Source organism: Arabidopsis lyrata (assembly GCF_000004255.2).
Source record: "Arabidopsis lyrata subsp. lyrata unplaced genomic scaffold ARALYscaffold_4, whole genome shotgun sequence".
In the NCBI taxonomy this organism is placed as follows: domain Eukaryota; kingdom Viridiplantae; phylum Streptophyta; class Magnoliopsida; order Brassicales; family Brassicaceae; genus Arabidopsis; species Arabidopsis lyrata.
This window is the reverse complement of record NW_003302552.1, coordinates 13,826,120-13,847,307: the sequence shown is the minus strand read 5'-3', so window position 1 is coordinate 13,847,307 and position 21,188 is coordinate 13,826,120. Positions and strand designations below refer to the sequence as shown.

The window sequence follows — 21,188 nt, the reverse complement described above, 5'->3', positions numbered from 1 at the left end:
ATGGTGAGCTTGCTGGCTATTTTAATAGTGCAAGAGGGCTGCGACAGGGGTGTTCTCTCTCGCCATATTTGTTTGTAATCAGTATGGATGTGCTTTCCAAAATGCTTGACAAAGCCGCGGGTGCGAGGAAATTTGGTTACCATCCCCGATGTAAAAGCTTAGGCTTAACTCACCTAAGCTTTGCGGATGACCTTATGATTCTTTCCGATGGTAAGGTGAGATCTATTGAAGGGATAGTGAAAGTGCTTGATGATTTTGCTAAACGATCGGGTTTGAAGATTAGTATGGAAAAATCAACAGTATTTCTGGCGGGAACTCAAGATTCTGTCTCGCAGGAGATAGCTAACAGATTTTCTTTTGATGTAGGCCAGCTTCCAGTGCGGTACTTGGGGCTCCCTCTCGTTACCAAACGCCTTGTTAAAGCTGATTATCTCCCATTATTAGAGCAGATCAGAAAGAGAATTGGATCATGGACAGCGAGGTTTCTCTCCTTTGCTGGAAGGTTAAACTTAATCAGTTCGGTTTTAAGGAGCATATGTAATTTTTGGTTGGCGGCGTTCAGGCTTCCACGAGAATGTATACGGGAGATTGACAAGCTATGCTCTGCCTTCTTATGGTCGGGAGCAGAAATGAGTTCAAAAAAAGCAAAGATAGCTTGGGAAGCAGTTTGTAAACCAAAGCTAGAGGGTGGGCTTGGTCTACGATCACTAAAGGATGCAAATGATGTTTGTTGCTTGAAGTTAATATGGAAAATTGTCTCCCACGGCAACTCACTGTGGGTCAAATGGACTGAAACAAACCTCCTCAAACATGAATCTTTTTGGTCAGTAAAGCACACAACGAGCTTGGGATCTTGGATTTGGCGGAAACTGCTCAAATATAGAGATACGGCAAAATCTTTCTGTAAGATGGCTGTGGGAAATGGAAAGCAGACTTCTTTTTGGTACGACAATTGGTCGCAGCTGGGAATTCTTATGGAAGTTGCAGGTTCTAGAGGTGTAATCGATCTTGGTATAACCCGGCAAATGACACTAGCGGAGGTTTGGACTGATCGTCGACGTAGACGACATAGAACTGATTGTTTAAACTCAATTGAAGAAGCAATAATCTCAGCTCGGCAACGCAGAACAGAGGAAGACGATGTTGTGTTATGGAGAGGGAAGCAAAACGTTTTCAAGCCAAGTTTCTCTACTAAAGACACTTGGAACCACACTAGAACTGTTTCAAATAAAGTTGCTTGGTTCAGGGGAGTTTGGTTCCCCCACGCAACTCCCAAATTTTCTTTTTGTCTCTGGCTTGCGGTACATGATCGACTACCAACAGCAGATAGGATGGCAAAATGGCAGGGGGGGCCATCAATGGCATGCGTTTTTTGTCATCATAGCTCAGAATCCCGAGATCATCTATTCTTCTCATGTGGTTTTGTTTCTGAAATTTGGGCAGCGTTGGCTAAAGGCATTCTCAAATCAAGGTACACGGTTGACTGGAACTCTCTGGTTACATACGTCTCTCAACTTCAAAGTACTCGATTGGAGAGCTTTATAGCTAAATACCTCTTTCAAGCTACGGTGTATAATGTGTGGAGAGAGAGAAACGGGAGACGGCACGGTGAGGATCCGATCCCAGCATCACGTCTCATAAGAATGATTGACAAACAAGTACGGAACAAGTTTTCCTCAATCAGGGCAAGCGGTGATAGGAGATACGACAAAGGACTTCAACTTTGGTTTGAATCGAGAAGTTAATTTTTAAGTTTATGCATATGTTTTCAGCTTCAAATTTTCAAAAACTGTTGCACTTGTTGTACAAACGTTTATTTTCTTTTGAATATAATTTAACATTACATTCAAAAAAAGATAAATCACTACTTGGTTTAAAATTGAGAATGTATGTGTTATTGACATAAAAATGTGTAGTTCACATACTTTTTTTAAAAGTGTAGAGGAGATTTACGTTTACGACATACGGGTCAACATCAATGTACTATATGACAATCGAAGAGTCGAGATTGAAGAAATCGAGCTCTCCGAAAATAAGTTTCCTCTTAATAAATTTTGTTGGCTTTGAATCCTCTCTATGATCTCTTGGTTAGTATTATATGTGTAGCATAGTAATTTTAGTTAAACTCTCAGTTTCTTAGGAAGTCGCATGAATGAGATTTCAAACGAAACCAAATCATGTTTAGGTTAACAACTTTGGATTCATCAGGCATTTTGCTCGGTCAAGTCCCTATGAGTTCTATGAATTGGAAGATAGAGTGAGGTGATTAAACTTGGGCTAGGAAGGTTCTAATTTGATTTTCTAACCAAAGATGATATCCATGAGGTACTCAAGATGTAACCATTCTAGACTTCTAGATAGTTTTCTCTGTAAGGTGGGAATGGGAAATTCATAAGATTATCCTTCGTCTATCATAATTTTGGGTTCATATTTTGGATATATAGCCTTTTATATTATTGGTAGATCAAACAGTTTAGGGCATTGGGGGAGCGTTAGGATCATAGTGAGAAAATTTTATAAAGACAAAGCGATTATTCGAGTTACAATTGATGGGAGTAAGCGTTACAATGACAAATGTTAAATTATCTAACCACTTTTCTATAGTCTTAACCACGTACGGCCTCAAGGCGGTGTGAGTGATGGATCACAAGGAAAGTATAGACAGGGAATAGTTGTTATAAATAAAAGAGGGTTTAGTTCATGGTGGAGGAATTGGAGACAACGAGAGACATGGTTCTGGTTAAAAAGGCATTGGATCACCTTTTTGGTCTGTGAAAGCCTACAAAGAGTATAGTTAATCCACAAAAAGAGATCAGAATTATTTTCAACAGTCACATTTCGACATAAGTTTTGGTCATGAAAATAAAATATTTACAAACATTTTAATTTTTATGCACACATACTATACTTTCTAATTTTTCCCTCGGCACCATTTTTTGACTTGAACGTCGGAAAGTATTCGAAAAGCACAAGTTACAAACAATGTTACTACTTTAGATTGGTAACTTAAGGAATGTGAGATCGGTGTACGATCATATATAGCAATAAGCAAAAGCGAGAGATTTCGACATTGGACATGTGGTTGCGAATAAAAGTAAGACACGTCGATTTATCTTTGGCCAACAACATGTGGATCAAAGATGAAACCTAGCACATAGAAGATTGTTACTTGAACGATGGAAGGGAAATGTGTATTGAGACTCAAACTCTCGAGACCACAGATGACTCCACAAGACAGGAGTCGATTCTAATTAAAAGGTATTCGATTTGACCCTTACTTTTCTCTATTATTCTTTTCTTTTAAGCATCTTATTTTCGTTTCAGTCAATTCTTTATATACTTTTCCACCATCCATTGATTAATTATTCTTTTTTCAAAAAATTCTCCATCAAAAAGAAAGTAGAATCTATTAGTTTCATCTTTTTAGATACGCAAATTGCTAGAATCTATTAAAGATCACTGTAATTCATAATCTATGCATCAATATGTGGTTTATTAGGGTTTAATCTTTCTTAAACCAATTATCATGCAAAATTATGACGATTCGTTGTATATAAATACTCAACCCGGTTTCAACTGTAATTTCAAAATAAATGACATGATTTTATGTGTTTAGATAGTTATTTTTAAACTAATGTTGATGATTTTATATTTAATTATTAATTGTGAATGTATTTAACGCTTGAACCATTCAAAATGTTAATCTACTAAAATTTATGCAGAATTATCATTTCAAAATATTATGTTTATAGCTCCAAATTAGTGGAGATTTTTTCTATGGTGAATGTGTGAGTGTATGGTGAAAATATCATGTGAATATATTGAACGTAAAAGAAAAAAAGAAATGTGAAAAAATTAGTTGTCTTTATAAGGATTGCAAACTTTTGTGTCAATTGTCAAAAGATAACGCAGATGTTTTATCTTTCTAAAAGTAGCCTGTTTTATATTAAAATCTAATGACTTTTTTTAATGAATACTTGAGTGTGAAGGCTCCAGCGATTACGGATGAAAAGTGAATGTTTCAAAAGTATGTGGATCAACATGTAATTATGTCAGAATTTGGTATATATTCCAAGAACATATTGTCCTGACATGCGTCAAGTAATTAGTGATTTAATTAAAATTAATATGGAAAATAAATGACGCAACGATGATTATGTTTAGTAGAGAGACTAGAGAGAGGTTGGTACTTTTGGGTGATGTCGTTGTCGTCTTCGTGACACTACCACGACAATGTTTGTGGTAACTGGTCAATTGTGGTGACCTACTTTTTTGTATGTTTTTCCTAACGAGTCAAAACTCGATATTAACATATTCTTCTAAAAACAACTTATATTATTAACCTTTCGGTTTTGATTGGAAGCATATTTTGAAACGGTTTTCGACGTCAATCTCCTTATCGTTACGATTAGATGTATGAAACACATGGTCTAAATAGATACTTAAAACATAAGTTTAGAGTTTTAACAAAGTGGTTAAAAAACCAAATGGTTTTTTTTTTTTTTTTTTTTTTTTTTTTTTTTTTTTTGGGGAAAGATAGAAATATTTTAAGCTTTCAAATTAGTTCGCAATATTTTTAGTACTAATGCATACTGGTATGTATTGAATTTATTAAAGAAAGCTACGAAAAAGTGAATGATATGTATGTTGAAATATCTACCTCTGCTATCATGTCTAATAAAAAATTAACGCTTTGAATGGATCATGGATAGTGCGTGCCAAGCGGACCAAGCCGTTAGTAGATCAGTCTATTCTATTTTTGATGCAGACAATGTCGCGGACCAAGTTTATTTTTATATAAAATCGGTCCGTAGTTGTTCCGCGACGAATTTCTTTATTTTTCTCGATCCGTACTACGAAATATAACTTATGAATGGTAAATAAAAAGCGGTTTAATCCGTAAACGGATTTATCCACTCCAACCGCCGCTACCATTCGAATCCTAAGAGTTTTCTCTCCTAGTAAACCTATTATAACCAAAAAAAAACTAGTCTCCTCTCACCTTCTTTTGTTGCTACAAAACAAAAAACAAAAAAGCTAAGTCAGATTTTTTTCAATTTCATGATGATGAATATGAGGAATTTACCTGAATAAACTGTTAACTAAAAGGATTGATTCTCACCAAAAAAACCAATAAAGGCGCACATTAGATTTAAAAAGCCCACACTAAACCCACTAAGAAGTCCAATAACAAACTCCGGCGTATGTTAGCTTTGGATCATCAAAAAAATAATATTTCCTTTCTTCAACTACTCTGTTTTCACAATCTGTTTCGATTGAGAAAAAAAAAAAACGATCACGAAGATGGCGAAAGCAAGCTCTATTCTACTTGGCACTCTCTTCCTCTTCGGAGCCATAGCTTTGATTCAGGTAACTTTCTTCATATCCTCTCGAATCAGGATCTGTTCAAATGTTTCGTTACCATAATGATCCAGATCTACAATGCTCTAATGGAAGTGTCACTGGATTGTTTAAAGCTTCTAGTGTTGTCTATATACTTGTTACTTAGGCTTCATGAATTAAGAACTATGTGATTACTGTTTCTGATGTTCCTATAGATTTGTGATGTGGACAGTTCATATCTTTGTTGACTTGTTATGAAGGAATTTGTGATTGAGGGTTTGTGGATTTAATTCAGGCAAAAGAAGATCTCAAGGAAATTACTCACAAGGTTTACTTTGATGTAGAGATCGACGGCAAATCCGCTGGTATGATTCGATGATTTTAGCGAAAATGTTGTTCAGATTTGTTAAAATGGATTGTTTTTGTTTTCATTTGTTCCTTAGATACAGCTGATTCTTGGTTTTTTTTTTTGATGTTTGATTGATTCTATGATTATGATTATGCCCAGGTCGCGTTGTTATAGGCTTATTTGGCAAGGCAGTTCCTAAAACTGCAGGTAAAGTTATATGTTTTTGAAGTTATTATTGATCATGGTTCTGGACTATTTTAGTGTGTGCACATAAGAGTTTTTTAAAATCCAAGGTAGTAATTCGTGAGTGTGTTTGCTTCTTGCAGAAAACTTCAGAGCTTTGTGCACAGGTAATCTACTAACTATATTCTTATAGTTTCACCGTATAACTTAACATTATGCACAATCTCGAAACAATATTACAAGGCGGACAATGAGAGTGCCAACATTTGTTTGGAGATCAAATGAAACTATTGCAGAGCTATGATGAAGATAGATATGATTTGAGATCATATTCAGAATGTTTTCACAGTGTGTAGCTGAATTTTGTTTATTTTTTTCGGAACCGGGTTGTGATAAAACGCTTAAATTTGGCAGGGGAGAAAGGTGTTGGGAAGAGTGGGAAACCTCTACACTACAAGGGAAGCAAGTTCCATCGAATCATTCCCAGCTTTATGATCCAGGGAGGGGACTTCACACATGGAAATGGTATGGGTGGAGAATCAATCTATGGTCAGAAGTTTGAAGATGAAAATTTCAAGCTGAAGCACACTGGACCAGGTTGGTGATCATTATTTTTCTTTACGCAAAGTTTGGCAAAGTATATAGAAATGTATGATGGTTGGAAATGTGAATGGACACAGGTTTGCTTTCGATGGCGAACTCGGGAGAAGACACAAATGGTTCGCAGTTTTTTATCACAACCGTGACAACAAGCTGGTTAGATGGAAGGCATGTGGTGTTTGGGAAAGTGGTTCAAGGAATGGATGTAGTTTATAAGATTGAAGCGGAAGGAAAGCAAAGCGGAACTCCTAAGAGCAAAGTCGTAATTGCAGACAGTGGAGAACTTCCTCTCTAAACCCTAAACCCTTCCTTCTTCAGAAGAATATGATTTTAAAGTTACTCTTACGAGTTAGTTATAATCTAAACACGTCCCAAATCCTACAAGAACAGAATCACTTTCAGTTTCAAAGGTTGTTTTGTTTTATCAATAAATTATTAAAATTTGGAGGTCTCTTTAAAAATTTGGTGGTCTTTTTTTGTAATTTAGTTAACCTTGTGCATAACCCTACATATACATATATATACGTTTAATGACTAATGTGAATGAGTCTATGGAGCCGTGACAAAAAATGTTAGGACGGCTTTTGCTCATATTAGGTTCCATATGGTTGGGACAAAAATTGATACACAATGCACGACAATTCATCAAGAGTAAGAGTAGGAGAACTGATTCAACTGTAGACAAGAGTACACTACCCGACGATTTGCTCGTAAAGATATTGTTGCTTCTCCCTACAAAAGATGCAGTGTCTACCGTGGTTTTGTCGAAAAGATGGCGGTCTATTTGGACGATGCTACCGGAACTCGAGTACATAGATATTGAATATAAACAAGGCCGTGGAAAGAAAAAAAGCATTTCGTGGTTTCTTAACGTTTCAATGAAACTCCATAAGGCCCATGTCTTAGAAACTCTTTGTGTACAACTCGTTCATGGATGTCCTATTGATGTTGATGTTATAAAGTGGATTGAAGATGCGGTTGATAGCAAAGTGCGCAAGTTAGAGTTCAAGCTCAGCTGGTTGTCCGAGCCTATCAGCTTACCTGATGGGCTTTAAATATGCAACACGCTTGTCTTTCTTACTATTTCCGACAAGATTTTGGTGGGTGTTCCTTCTCAGGTTTGCTTACCATCTCTAAAAATTCTTTGCGTCTTCTATGTGGTGTACAAAGGTGAAGATGCTCTTGTGAGGCTTTTATCTGGTTGTCCTGTTCTTAACCATTTGGGTGCGGTTAGACATGGTAGGGGCAACTTAAAAAATACCAGTGCCAAAGGGCTATTCTCGTCAACACCAAGATCGTATATAGTCTCTCATCATAATAAACCAAGCCATAACATTTTTTCATATAAAGAAAGAAACATTTAGTTTGATGTAATTTACATATAATGTCATTTACAAAATCTGGCTTGGTTGCAAGTGCATATTGTCTCAAACCATAATTCTTTCAAGTGTACAATGTCTTTTTTTTTTTTTTGTCATCCGAAATTAATTAAAATTCAAAAGAGCCATTCCTGAGGAATGTTGTTTACATATGTGATATGTTGCGGTTCTGTACGAACTTTTCGTGCCAGATTATCCGCTTTTACATTAGCGCTACGAGAAATTAAAGATAAAGAAAAAGTAGAGAATTCTTCCTTGTCACTCTGAAATTCCTCCAAATACACTGAAAACGCCGGCCATTCGGTTGGAGAAGACACCATCTTCACCAGGTCAGAACAGTCTGTAAAGAACGCTACCTCTTGATTATCTGCACCAATCATGCACTTCATCGCCCAGAGAAGGGCCTCGGCTTCTGTATGTAGGGGAGATAGACTTCTACGGAGGTTGGCAGCTCCCATGGTTGGCGGTTCTCCATTTCAAGTATACAATGTCTATAAAAATATAAATGGATTTCGATATCACAAAAAAAACTTGATATTAATTTTAGCGTTGCATTTATGTAAAATTAAATAGACGATTTATATTTCAATCATTGCATTTATGTCAAATTCATTAGCTAGGGGTCGACTTAAATCCACCGTTAGTTTATGATGTTGGTATATTCTTAGTATGATTTACTCCTTTCATCATAGAGATATATATACTAGATTTTAACCCGCGGTACACCGCGGAATAATTTATTTTTTAACCCGCGGTACACCGCGGAATAATTTATTTTTTAAAGTTAGTATATTTAAAATTTTGCAAATTGTATCTCCTTATAAAAATATTTATATTTTATAGTTTATAATTTTTATTAAGTAACGGTATACCACGAGTCTACGAGACAATTGTTAATAAACTGAGGATTTAACCTGTATTAAAGCGGCATGTGAATGATATTTTAAAATTTTATAAATATTGATTCAAACCCGTCCGCCATATAAACCCGTTCCGAAATATAACATAGCCCGTAATTTCTTAACCCGTTCCGTGATTTGTTTTCTAAAAGTAGTGATTTTAAAATTTAATGATTATTTATTATATATAAAAGTTTACAAATTGTATAATTTTTAGACATTTATAATATTTTAATAAACTGAGGATTTAATCTGTATTAAAGCGGCATGTTAATGATATTTTAAAATTTATAAATATTAATTCAAATTCTTCCACCATATAACCCCGTTCCAAAATATAACCCGTCATGTAATTTCTTAACCCGTCCCGTGATTTGTTTTCTAAAAATAGTAATTTTAAAAATTTAACAATTATTTATTTTATATAGGCTATGATTGGTAACCAATTTTAAAGCTGTACAGCTTTGTACAGCTTTGACAGTTACCAATCACAAAAACTTTATGAAAAGCGGTACACTATTAAAAAAAAAAAACACTGTTTTCTGGACAAAAACAAAAATAAATTAAAACGGTAACGGTTAAATACGGTTACGATTAAATACGGTTATAACGGTTACAGTTAAATACGGTTATAACGGTTACGGTTAAATACGGTTACGGTTACGGTTACAACGGTTACGGATAATTATGGTTATAGTTATTTGATGACTACAATACGGTTAATATCGGAGGCAAAATCTTACGAGTTACCTAACTTATTATAATACTTTTCATAAAATCAAAAAATATGTTACAAACCAAATTTTCTTCATTTCTAGCAAAATAACAGTATAACATATTTGTTTGAGAAAAAGACCATTTTTTATAACGTAGATTTTTTCATATGCGGTATCATTTACTTTGTTGAAAATCTTAATCTGAATATTCGATAATTTTTTTTGCATTATATGGAGTTACAATTATATTTTTAAAGTTTTAACTATGCGGTTAACCATATGGTTAAATAACGGTTTTCATATGTTTACCGTTAATTAACGGTTACGGTTAATATATTTTTTAACTGTAACTAATTATTTGTTCCTGTTACGGGTTTTAACCGTTTTATACGGTTACGGTTGAGAAACGGTCCGGTTACGGTACAACATATGGTTATGGTTAGCTTTTGGTCATGCCTAGTAAGCATGACGACCAAAACCATAACCGTATTTTGGATCGTAACTGGACCGTTTTTCAACCGTAACTGTATAAAACGGTTAAAAACCATAACCATTCACCGTAAAACTAAATTAGTTACGGTTAAAAAAAATATACTAATCGTAACTGTTAATATACCGGAAACGTATCAAAACCGTTATTTAACTGAACGATTAGCCGCACGGTTAACCGTATTATTAACCGCATAATTAAACTTTATAAAATATAATTGTAACTATGTATAATGCAAAATAAAAAGTCTCGAATGTTCAGATAAAGATTTCCGAAAAAGTAAATAATACAGCCTATGAAAAATTCTCATTAGAAATAATGGTTTTTTTCTCAAACAATTATTTTGGAATGTTATATTATTCAAAATAAAGAAAATTTTATTTATTATAGGACTAATAAATTCATATTATTATTCTAACAATAAAATATTGTTCATTCTATATAATCTTAATTTTCATATGTAATTATATACTAAAGTATATTTCTATATAATTTTTTCTTTCTTTCTAAATTCTTAATATTATTTATTATGTGTACCGCTATGATGTTTCTAATCAGAATAAATTTTTAAAATTTGTTCTGCGTTATTTTTTTGTACAGCTTTCATGTTTTATTCTTTTGTACAGCTTTGCACTATTCCCTAACAGCTAACAGCTCCAGCTAACCGCTCCAGCTAACAGCTAACAGCTTGTTACCAATCAGACCCATAAAAGTTTGCAAATTGTATAATTCTCTAAGATATTTATATTTTATAGTTTATAATTGTTATTAAGTAACATTATACCACGGAATAATTTTTAGTTATATACAATCTTTTTTAAATGAGACTGATTTGATATGTCTAATATTGGTGGTACTACAAAAAATTGAGAGGCTGACGGAGATAATCATGAAGACGTGAGAGGCTGCTGCAGAGACGACACTATATACATATATACATACACACGGTTTTAGGGTTTAGTGGTTTTGTTTGGGCCTCTCATGGGCATGGGCCTCACAATAAGGGAGTGGAGTGTTATAATCTCCCCCACTTAAATGAAATTCGTCCTCGAATTTTTGCGGTGATTTCTTTCCAAAGAAAACAATTTACTTTCCACTTATTATACGTACATCCAAGGAACACCTCATCCACACATTCTAGTAACTTGTGAGCGACCTCCCATTAGAACTTCTAGCTTCCCTTTCCTTTATGAAAAACTACGACTTGGTTCATAACATTGGCTATGATGTGCCATCCTTGTAGCTTAGAAAAACGTGGATTTTTTCCAACTTACAGTGAACTCTTAACGCAAAAACACTTATCTTACTTTAATCTCAAATAGATTAATCGCAAGCAACAACTTACGCAATCAAGCTAACATATCATTCAACATGTTTGTGCGCTTCAAGGCTAGCTACTATCCACTACTTGAACTTATTAGAAATTCCAACACCATCTTCTTGGAAAAAGTTTTCCTTTATTTCCCATCATACTTCCATTGCGTTTGAATCTTTTATCTTAAGAAAACTAGTTTCCAAGCTAGTGTTAATGAACTTATAGATTGAGAAGTTGTCCTTACTTCTTACGTTATACAACATTCCCTTTCGCAATGCTTACTCGCCAATGATGTCCTATGATTTCGGTAAACAACCACTAGATCGATCCATCTTACGAACATGATTATCTTTGTGGGTGTAGCATCCAAGAGAAATATTTTTTTCCCAAGCTCTCCCAAAACTTATAGAATATTCTCAAGCTTTCCCAAAGCTTATACGATTTTTTTTTCTTTTTTTTTTTTCCTTTTTCTAGGTGAACCCTTCACTTTTCCAAATTCACTTGTACTATTGCTGACATCTATGTCGTACAAATTGACATTTTCATCCAGAGCACCATATCGACTTAAGGTGATAACCCTTGTACCTTTATATGGGTTATCAGATCTAAGATTTCTAATCTGCTCAATCTCATGGGTTCTTCCCATTTTCTCCATGGGTTCTAGGGCTCCTTCCCCTTCCTTTGTCAATTTAGCATTGTTACTCATCTCTTAGAGATTTCGTCTCCCTTATACCTTATATATCTTCGACACTTTTTTTTTCCTTAAATACTCTTCTCTTTTACTTTCTCGATTACCTCATCCTCTGGCTTTTCTTAGCTACTCTAATAAACTAATCCTTATTTGGTACTTCTTAACCACACACTAATGTAAACAAAACATGAGGATCCTCTTTACATTCCCAAACAGAAAACAAGCAGGCATAAAAATTCACTCAATCAAATAAACATTTTAATTCAATCAAAACAATCAATCATCAAGCTCAAGCAAAACACATAATCAATCATTCAAACAACAATTTTTGTTTTTTCATAAAAACTTTTTATGAAACTGATTTTCAAAAATCTGACCCTCCATTGACGCTGAGATCGGAGCTGCCGTACGTTGTGTTTCGTTTGATCACGTCTAAGTGGGGAGAGAAAGCAAACATCACATATCGTCACCATTCAACATTGGTTTGATTAGGTGAGTAAAACCTATCATGGCTAGGTCTTATCCTACTGGAATTGTCTCCTTTAGCCATTGGATTCGTGGCTTATGTATCAATTATTGGTTTTTCTTGTGAAGGAGTGAAAGAAGAAAACAGTGTCAAGTAGTGGATTTGGGTATCCGTTTCCCGATACGTCCAAACGAATTAAGGCAATTTGATTACGGATATGGATAGCCCTTGTTGCCAAGATTTCAGAACAGTTTTCGGATTCTCAATCAGAGGTAAGGTCAATCGGGAAATCGTGTTTAAAGTTGACAAAAAGTCACAGTTTTCAGCCCAGATTTTTCTAAGTATCTGAGAAAAATTACAGTTTCAGGTAGAGGTTTTGAGGATTGATTTCCCGTTGAATATGAAAGAGTTATATTGATATTTTGATCTCTTTGAATAGATCTCGCTGCAAAGAAGCAATTGCAATCGACGGTTTGTAAAACGGAGGTATATTCCATTCAGAATTCGTCTTGCAAGTTGATGAAAAATTACTTATTCTGATTTCTGGAAAACTTAAGTTATTTCATATAAAATTTCAGATTCAACTTGGGTGTTTTTTAAGGCTCATATCTATCGAAGCAGAGAGAATAAGTTGACGTGAAGGGTGTCTTTGGAAAGCTCATATTGTCAAGAATGCACCGCATGTGTTGGAGATTAAATCGAGGTTATATTCAAGAAGTTACGAGTGTTTCTTTCTGGCCAAATAACTGCAGAAACTGTCCAAATCTGTGCTAAGTATGAACCAGAAAACAGTTCCGAGAGATGTGATTGATGGCAACGTTTGGAGGTCGAAACAGTTTTTGATCGGGACGAAATTTGGTGGAGAGCTTCATGGGACTACTGGATAGATAATCAACGGTGGGATTACGTTTATAACGGTTAGTTCTTGACTTATGTATATGTTTCCGAGACAGTTTTGTGTGAAGTAAATTGTGACGAGTTTGTGTTGTTGGTTGGGTAAATGCGCTCGGTTTAAGCTGAAGCTTTGTAGGAGCTTTAATGACTCATGAATTCAAGTCCCCGTTGATGGAGAACCAAGGTAGAACTTAAGATCGTGTGGTTGCAGTAAAGATATTAAGTGTGCCTAATGAAAAGAAAGGAGAAGTGAGTCTTCGTCTTCAATAGGCTAAGGTGAGGGTGGTATTTGCGAAGCATGGTATCATTTTCTTTTGTTATGCTTCTTGGCACATGATATGTAGGCTTAGATCTGATTGTATAGGATAAGATTATATGAAGTTATGACTTGATGATTGTTGAGTTTGATATGAGTTAGTATGATATTTGATAATGTGATGTTATGTATGCTACGATGAGTATGTATGTATGATGTATGTAAGACTGGGGAGAATCGAGCTACGGGCCATGGTCTCCCTAGTAATGTGGAAAGTGATGGGCCGACGGGTTACATGCTGGTCAAGAAAGGCTGACGAGCCCGAAATGCATGGGAGTGTCTGAGCCACGAGGGCCAGCCTTCACTCATGAGGTTCTAGTCATCACGAGGATGACTGGACCTAACGATACGTATGTGTGTGTTAGTATGGATAAGATAGTTGTTATGAATGTGATGTTAGAAGTTAAAGTATTGTAGGTTGATTGTTGTGTCTAAGTTTATATGTTATGATGATGGTTGTATAGCTTTAGAAAGTGTTCTATGTTTCAGTGGGCAGAGTTGATTCCCCTCACTGAGTATTCTTTACTCACCCCTTTTTTCCCTTTTTCCTCAGGTGAGTAAGCTTCAGGAGTTGTGTGCAATATTTTTGTTCGTGTTTGAAGTTTATAGAAAATGTTTTGGCAAGATCGGATGAATAATATACTGTCTTAGCCTGTATGACGGGACGGGTGTTACACTTATTAAGAATTCTTTGTTTTTATGTTCTCATGCACTCAAGAGAATTTTTGAAATTGTTATTTAGATGTAACCCCAACAAGGATTAAGGGAAATAGGGAATGAGCCATTTTTGGTATATTATACTATTCTTTGTTCTTATGTTAACCCAAAATTTATCTGAAAGTCTGAATTGTAGTTGGGTGGATGGCTTAAATTTTGATCTTTTATGATCAAAATATGAAAACTCTTTAAGCAAATAACCAAAGAAAAAGAGAAATGCTTATTATTTCTTTAGATACGACTATACGTCTATGAAGGAACTATGAAGTATGAACTAGGCCTGGCCACAAATATGGATCCACGTAGAACCGAACCGAACCGAACCGAAATTGATGGGTACAGTTCGGTTCTGGTTCTAGTGAAAATATCGATTGGATCTTAAATCAAAGAACCATGGGTATCGGTTCGGTTCGGGTAAGAACCGGTATCCATTCGGGTACCCAAAAAATATAGCACATTAACCTATATTTATATAACCCAAAGTCTCAAACCCATCTAGACATAAACCTAGCTACCCAAGCCTAACAACCAACCATATATCTCTCTTAGCCTCTTATATATTTCTCTGAAACCTAAAGAGAAACCCTAGTTTGTTCTCTCTTTCTCAAAGAAGGAGACGCCGCAGACAACAACTCTCTCTTTCGAATCATTGCAAATAAAAGACAAAGCTTCTTTTGGTGTCTTTAAAACTTGTGTTTTGTGGTAATTTTGAAACTTTGGGTGTCTTTTGACTTAATACTTTCCAAGTTTCAACTATTTTTTGAATTTGTAATGGTATGATGACTAATATGTGATGTTGCATTGCATACTTGCAAAATTGCATTTGAATTTTGCATTATAATTCTATTGTTTTTTTCGGTTCCAAAAATATCCGAAACAGTTAGGTTCCTATTCGGTTCCAAAATTTATTACCCGAACCGAACCAAACCGAATAGGAACCGAACCAGAACCGAACCGATATTTATTTGGTTCCAATATGGTTCCTAAATCTCAGAACCAAAATACTTGGAACCGAATGGTTCGGTTCTAGAACCGAACCGAATACCCAAACGCCGAGGCCTAGTATGAACAATGGAGATACTTAATTCGATAATTATTAATGGAAGTTTGTTATTGTGACTTTTGTAACGGTTGATGGTGAGATATTGTTGGGCTTCGTTGATTGTCTAAGGCCCAAAGCTTCACAATGTCATGTTTCTTTCTTGGTGAGAGTTTAAAGCTTCTTGTTGACAAAGAGTCTTTTTGGTCCGGTTTAAGCTCTGTTTTGGCATTTGTGTCTTGTGATACACGTTACATCTCATTAGTTCACTTATGCATTTCTCTTTAACAACAAACGTTTGTTAGAATCTCGGTATACGTTGAGCATGATAGAATAAGGAATCATGATGTAAAGAGATTTTAGCAAAAATTTGTTGTTAAACATAAAAAGAAAAAAAGAAAAAAAAAGAAGAGAAATGCATAAGTGTACCAAGAAGCATCATTTCCATGGAGTGTGTGTGTGTGTGAAGAGAGATATTTGATGGGTCTCTCTTTATATATATAGTCAAGGCACAAGGAGGGTTGCAGAAAGATTTTAGTTTTTCCTTATCATTGTTTTTTTTTTTTTTTCTCATAAAATTTGCGTGAATTGGTAAATCCTAATTATGTTTACCTAATTATCATCCAAAATAAGCATATCGATTCCGGTAAATCCTCCTCGTTTATCTTTTTTGGAAATGTCCATAGATGGACAACCCTAACTTTGATTTTACACGATTCAATTGCCGGAGCTATTTGTAAAATAAGTGTAAAAATCGAGGAGCATCACTTTAAGATTCGTAGAAACAGATGTCGAAGCTTTGCGAAAAAAATAAGAGAGAGAGTTGGACATGAGAGAAAAACAAATTGACAATAAAAGCGTCTGCAACAAATTAAAATTATAATCTATTTATGAAGTGAAGAAATGGGGATCATGGCTCGTGGGGGAGGTGGGGAGAATCAGTTTCTACAAAGTTAGAAATATATTCATTTTAAGTAATACGTTAACTGGATTTAGGTTTTTGTTTTAATCATGTAATATCGCCTTTTTTTTTTCCATGATCTCTTTTTTGTTTTATAAATTCTTTTAAAAAAATTTGAGTTTGCTGATATGTCAAAATTGTATTGGTCATGTGACTTGTGCTTTATAATATAAAGGATAGAGAGATATTTGATGAGTCTCTCTTTATATATATAGTCAAGGCACAAGGAGGGTTGCATAAAGATTTTAGTTTTTACTTATCAAATTGATTTTTTTTTGGGAAAATTACGAGATTAACCTAAATTATGAGTTTAATTACTAGAGTGTCTTAAAAAATTTAGGGGTTAAGTAGGTTATTTTCGTGACCATAATACTCTTTCTCTCTTTGTTAGGAATAAAAAAATTCAAAATTACCCTTAAATAATTAATAAAAACGTGGAAAAAAAAATTAGGAAAAAAAATATTTGAAAAGTCTGCTGGATAAGTTGTGACAGATTTAATTTCCATGACAGACTTATTTGTCTACGACAGATTTTTTGCGACATATTTTTTTTTCTCACAGACTTACTTGAAATAGGTTACGGCAGATTTTTCGTTTTGTATTTTTTTCGTTTTATATATTTTTTTTTTCTTTTTTTTCAATTTTTTTTTCTTTATATATTTTTTTCTAATTTTCTATTTAATTTAATTATTATATGTTAATTAGTTTATTTTAATAGAATTGAAAATAAAATTGGTATTCGGTCTTTTAACACAAAAATTGTGTTATTCTAGTAAACCACAATATTTGGGTATTAATCTAGTTATTTTTCCCAAGATTTGGGTCAAACTAGATAAATTACTAGATAAATTTCAGTTTTTTTTTTCTCATTAACTTGGTTGGAAAGGGTTTTTACTAGACTTTTTTTTTGTCTCACTCACTCTTAAAAAAAATGCTTATACGCACGTGCCACCACAGCTTCTCCACAAAAAAAAAAAATATTATATTTGCGTCGCTCACACTACTATTTATTTAAAAGTTATTTGCGTTGCTCACACTACTAGCAACATTATGAATTTGATGACGCTTAAGTAAGCCAAACTTTACCTCATCTACAACATTATAATATTATGTATTTATGCTATATATATAAAGAGAGATATTTAATGGGTCTCTCTTTATATAGTCAAGGCACAAGGAGAGCTGCAGAAAGATTTTAGTTTTTCTTTATCAAATTGTTTTTTTTTTTCCTCATAAAATTTGCGTGAATTGGTGTTTAGGTTGTCTTCTAGGAGAATGTGTTTCACTTTGGCACAGCCACAATAACTATTCCAAAATCCACAACCAATTAAATCACAAAAACAACGATTAATATTTGTAACTCCAAATATGTGACAAAAGAAACGTGAAGAAGATAGAGATTAAGTGTTGAACTGAATTTTCATTGGTCCCAATCTCCATATTCATGTTCTAGAATTTTTCTTACTCACTTTATAGAATTATACATATGTGCAATACTATAACCTAATTTTATTAGTCTAACTAGGATTTACATTCATATTATATTTAACTGACATAGAGAAATTAGGAAATAAAACTATTATTATTTTACATGAGACATTAATCTTTATGAAACAAAGATTACGAACAAAATTCAACATTATTGAACGAGATCAATTGAACTATAAACCCTAAACTAAGCAAAACAGAATCAATATTCAGTGTACAAAACTATAAAGCCTAAATAGAGCAAAACAGAATCTTTTTTTAGGTATGTTTTTTTTCGTCAATGTCAGAAAAACTAACTTAAAAAAGAATCCTAGCTATTCTTAAAACGGAACACGAATGACAATGGCCAAAAATATCAAAGTTAGTCACATAGGACTTTTATCTTCGCTGGAAGTTGAGGTATTTGACTGAAAGTGCAAATGTTGAGAAGAAGAGAGCACAAAAACCGACAAGAACAGCAGCAGACACACCGATCATGTTTGGCTTGTAGCCGAAGTAAAGTTCAATGAATTCTTAGACTGTGCCATGGAACATTGGCTCGTTGATCATGCTCTCCACGTCATCAAGCTGTGAAAGGATTACTCCTTGAAGTGTCCACGCCACTGAACATATGTAATAGAACCAGGTCCGGTCCTTGAACTTTTGGGGCCTAAAGCATATTTGAAACTATTGTTAAATTTTTTTAAAAAATGTAAAAATAAGGATTTGAACTCGGAACATGACACTAGTTAACCAACTACCTAACCACCAGACTAAGGAAGATTCTTAATAATGAGCCCCTAAAAACTTTCTTATATTTTGTGGCCTAAAGCAAATGCTTTGCCTGCTTTATGGGTGGGCCGGGCCTGAATAGAACCATATCCACCACACTGGAATCAACTGAAGTACCAAAACAAACACACACAAAAATTAGTTAAAAGATTATAAGGGTTCAAAATATGGTAAGGCTGATTAGTCAAGAATCAAATCCTTAATGTTTTGCACTAAGTTTTCGATTATTTGAATCCATAAATATATAGCTACCTTGCACTTCATAGAGTGAAATACTTACAGGTTTTTGGACGAGGAAACCGGAGAGGAGATTCCAGAGAGAGTAAAATGCAGAGGAGATAACAGCGGCTAAATGCTGATTCGGGGTGAGAACAACCGCCATAATGCCATAGAAGGTGAAGTAGGTGAAAGTGAGGAACATGAACACCAAATACAGTACAAACTTGCTTGCGTTACAATGGTAATATATTAGTATTATTATATAGTTGACGCATGTAGAAAAAGATTGAGATTAATGAAAAAGAATCAAAGAAAACTTACTAAATGTTCTTTCAAAACCAATGGTGAAGTATGTGATGACACCATAGAGAATGGTTTGGGTGAGAATGTAAGGTATCTCCACAAGACCTTGAGCAGCTGCATATGGAATTGGAGCATACATACCGGCGGCTTTCTCTCTGTAGAAAACTGTTCTTTCGATTGAAACGATTCACTTTCAGTGATCTGTAATGGTGATGGGTCAACTGGCCATAGTCAGTGTTTTTGAAAGTGAATATGAAGAATAGACTTGCTTGACGAGCTAATGACTTGGTCAGATAAGCATCCACAAAATATTTACAGTGGATTGTAAACTTCAAGAGTTTTGATACGTTGAAGAATCTCAGTAATATTTTAACTGGAAATCCTCCAGCCTCTAGTTTTCATTATCTGAAGATCATGAATTTCCCTTTCCATCCGAAATCAAAGTCCTACGCTTGATTGTTTCCCCCACTTTATCATGTTGCTATGAGCATTGGAGAAAAAAATTGTCTTGTGCAAATGAGATTAGAATTTGAATCTAACTGTTTTGGTCTTTTGGAATCGACGATGAAGATGATATATAAACCCAAACCCAACTCCACTATATTATTTGTATCACACATTGTTAGTAGATATAATGAAGAAAATTCACAGCTGGAAACCTAGAAGATGTAGTGAAGCGGTTACTCATCTTCATATGTGTAAGTCATAACTATCTCTTATTCTAACTCCTCTACTTTGTAGCTAATTGTCGTAGCAAAACTTATTTTTTCAACATATTTTGCTTAGAAAGTGAAGATATTTTGCTCAAAAAATAACATATTTTAATTTGCTTAGAATATTTTGATAGTTGGATATCATAATTTTTATTGGCATCCTACAATTTCTCATTAATCTATAAATTTGATCTTATCCAGTGGGTTTTTAAAATCCAAACGTAAACAAAATCCCGCATGATCCGTTGTATGTTGCTGGTCGTATCACCAGTGATTTTTTTTAAATTTATTATGCACCATTCACCAAATTCTTAATTAATCACATGGAGTTTACCTTCTTAATTATCATGCATGTAACGTCAAATTTATTGATTAATCAAGAAACCAAATATACTATGCACTTGTTTGTGGTCGAACTTCTTGGTGATCATCCATTAGGCTTAATTGGTTAGTTTAAATAAGTTAGCAGTATCATAGCATAGCATATAGTTGGCAATATCAAGCCAATACTACTCTTTTAACGATGTAGTCCGTTAACACTTAGTCTCTGAAAGTGAATATGAAGAATAGCCGCCGTTACTAACTCCAAGAAACAGACAAGCCGAGTAGAGAGCTCCCATTACAGTGATCAAATCCTGTGAGGAAGTCCTCCATAGTGGCAGTAAGTACTGCCCAAAACGAGAAACTGTAACTCTGAATGAGGATAAAGCTTTGATTCTATAAAGCAGCACCATAGTGTTTCAAAAGAGGATAACTCTATGAGAGAATATATTATTGAAGCATAGTTTCCAATCCTACTTATAGATATATGAATGAAAGCTCACTATGCAAATAGATGTGGCAAACATAAGAAGCCAATGTAATGGTGTAGAATTAGTATCTAGGTGCAAATTATCAGAGCCATTCAGTCAAACATCTCATATACCTTGTTGCTTTAGTCAGGGCCAATAAAGCTGTGAGAATGACAACAACTGTGTGTAAAACTGTGAGAATGGCAACAACTGTGTGTATTGTCCTCTTAACCGCTTCATCAGCCTTGGATAAGTACACAAAGCTACCAATCACCACCATGAACGAGAGCTAGAAAGCCATGAACTGAAGCATAAAAAATTGGATTACCATCTCGTAACTAGAGTACAATTTTCACACAGAGAAAACGATGCAGCTACCTGTAAAACGTTGTAACTCAACACACACACCAGGTGCCTACATCACATGCACGATACAGAGCGCTGGAGGTGAACAAAGAACCCACTCTGGACACTCCTGTATAGGACTTGAATTAGCAGCTTTTAAGATTATGAAAAAAGGAACAAGCCATGAGCATCAAACTAAA

The 21,188-nt window shown here is 34.5% G+C and overlaps 1 protein-coding gene and 2 long non-coding RNA genes across 4 annotated transcripts; 2 read left to right on the top strand and 1 right to left on the bottom strand.

Annotated features, from left to right (window-relative positions):
* Positions 1 to 5,245: 5,245 nt before the first annotated feature.
* LOC9315308 (peptidyl-prolyl cis-trans isomerase CYP19-4) lies at positions 5,246 to 6,936 on the top strand. Its single transcript, XM_021029818.1, has 6 exons — positions 5,246 to 5,370; positions 5,639 to 5,708; positions 5,852 to 5,899; positions 6,019 to 6,042; positions 6,290 to 6,472; positions 6,556 to 6,936. Exons 1-6 carry the CDS (start codon positions 5,305 to 5,307, stop codon positions 6,768 to 6,770), a joined length of 606 nt encoding a protein of 201 aa, XP_020885477.1. The 5' UTR covers positions 5,246 to 5,304; the 3' UTR covers positions 6,771 to 6,936.
* Positions 6,937 to 11,945: 5,009 nt separating this feature from the next.
* Positions 11,946 to 14,444, top strand: LOC110228898. Of its 2 annotated transcripts, XR_002332397.1 has the most exons (6): positions 11,946 to 12,457; positions 12,560 to 12,703; positions 12,871 to 12,917; positions 13,010 to 13,348; positions 13,448 to 13,601; positions 14,195 to 14,444. It is a non-coding gene; the product is annotated as an uncharacterized LOC110228898 (long non-coding RNA). The 2 variants fall into 2 exon arrangements; XR_002332396.1 differs by having other exon boundaries at positions 11,947 to 12,457; positions 13,010 to 13,601.
* A 6,123-nt stretch (positions 14,445 to 20,567) lies between these two features.
* LOC110229504 lies at positions 20,568 to 21,188 on the bottom strand. Its single transcript, XR_002332892.1, has 2 exons — positions 21,022 to 21,188; positions 20,568 to 20,947 (listed from the first exon to the last, which is right to left on the bottom strand). It is a non-coding gene; the product is annotated as an uncharacterized LOC110229504 (long non-coding RNA).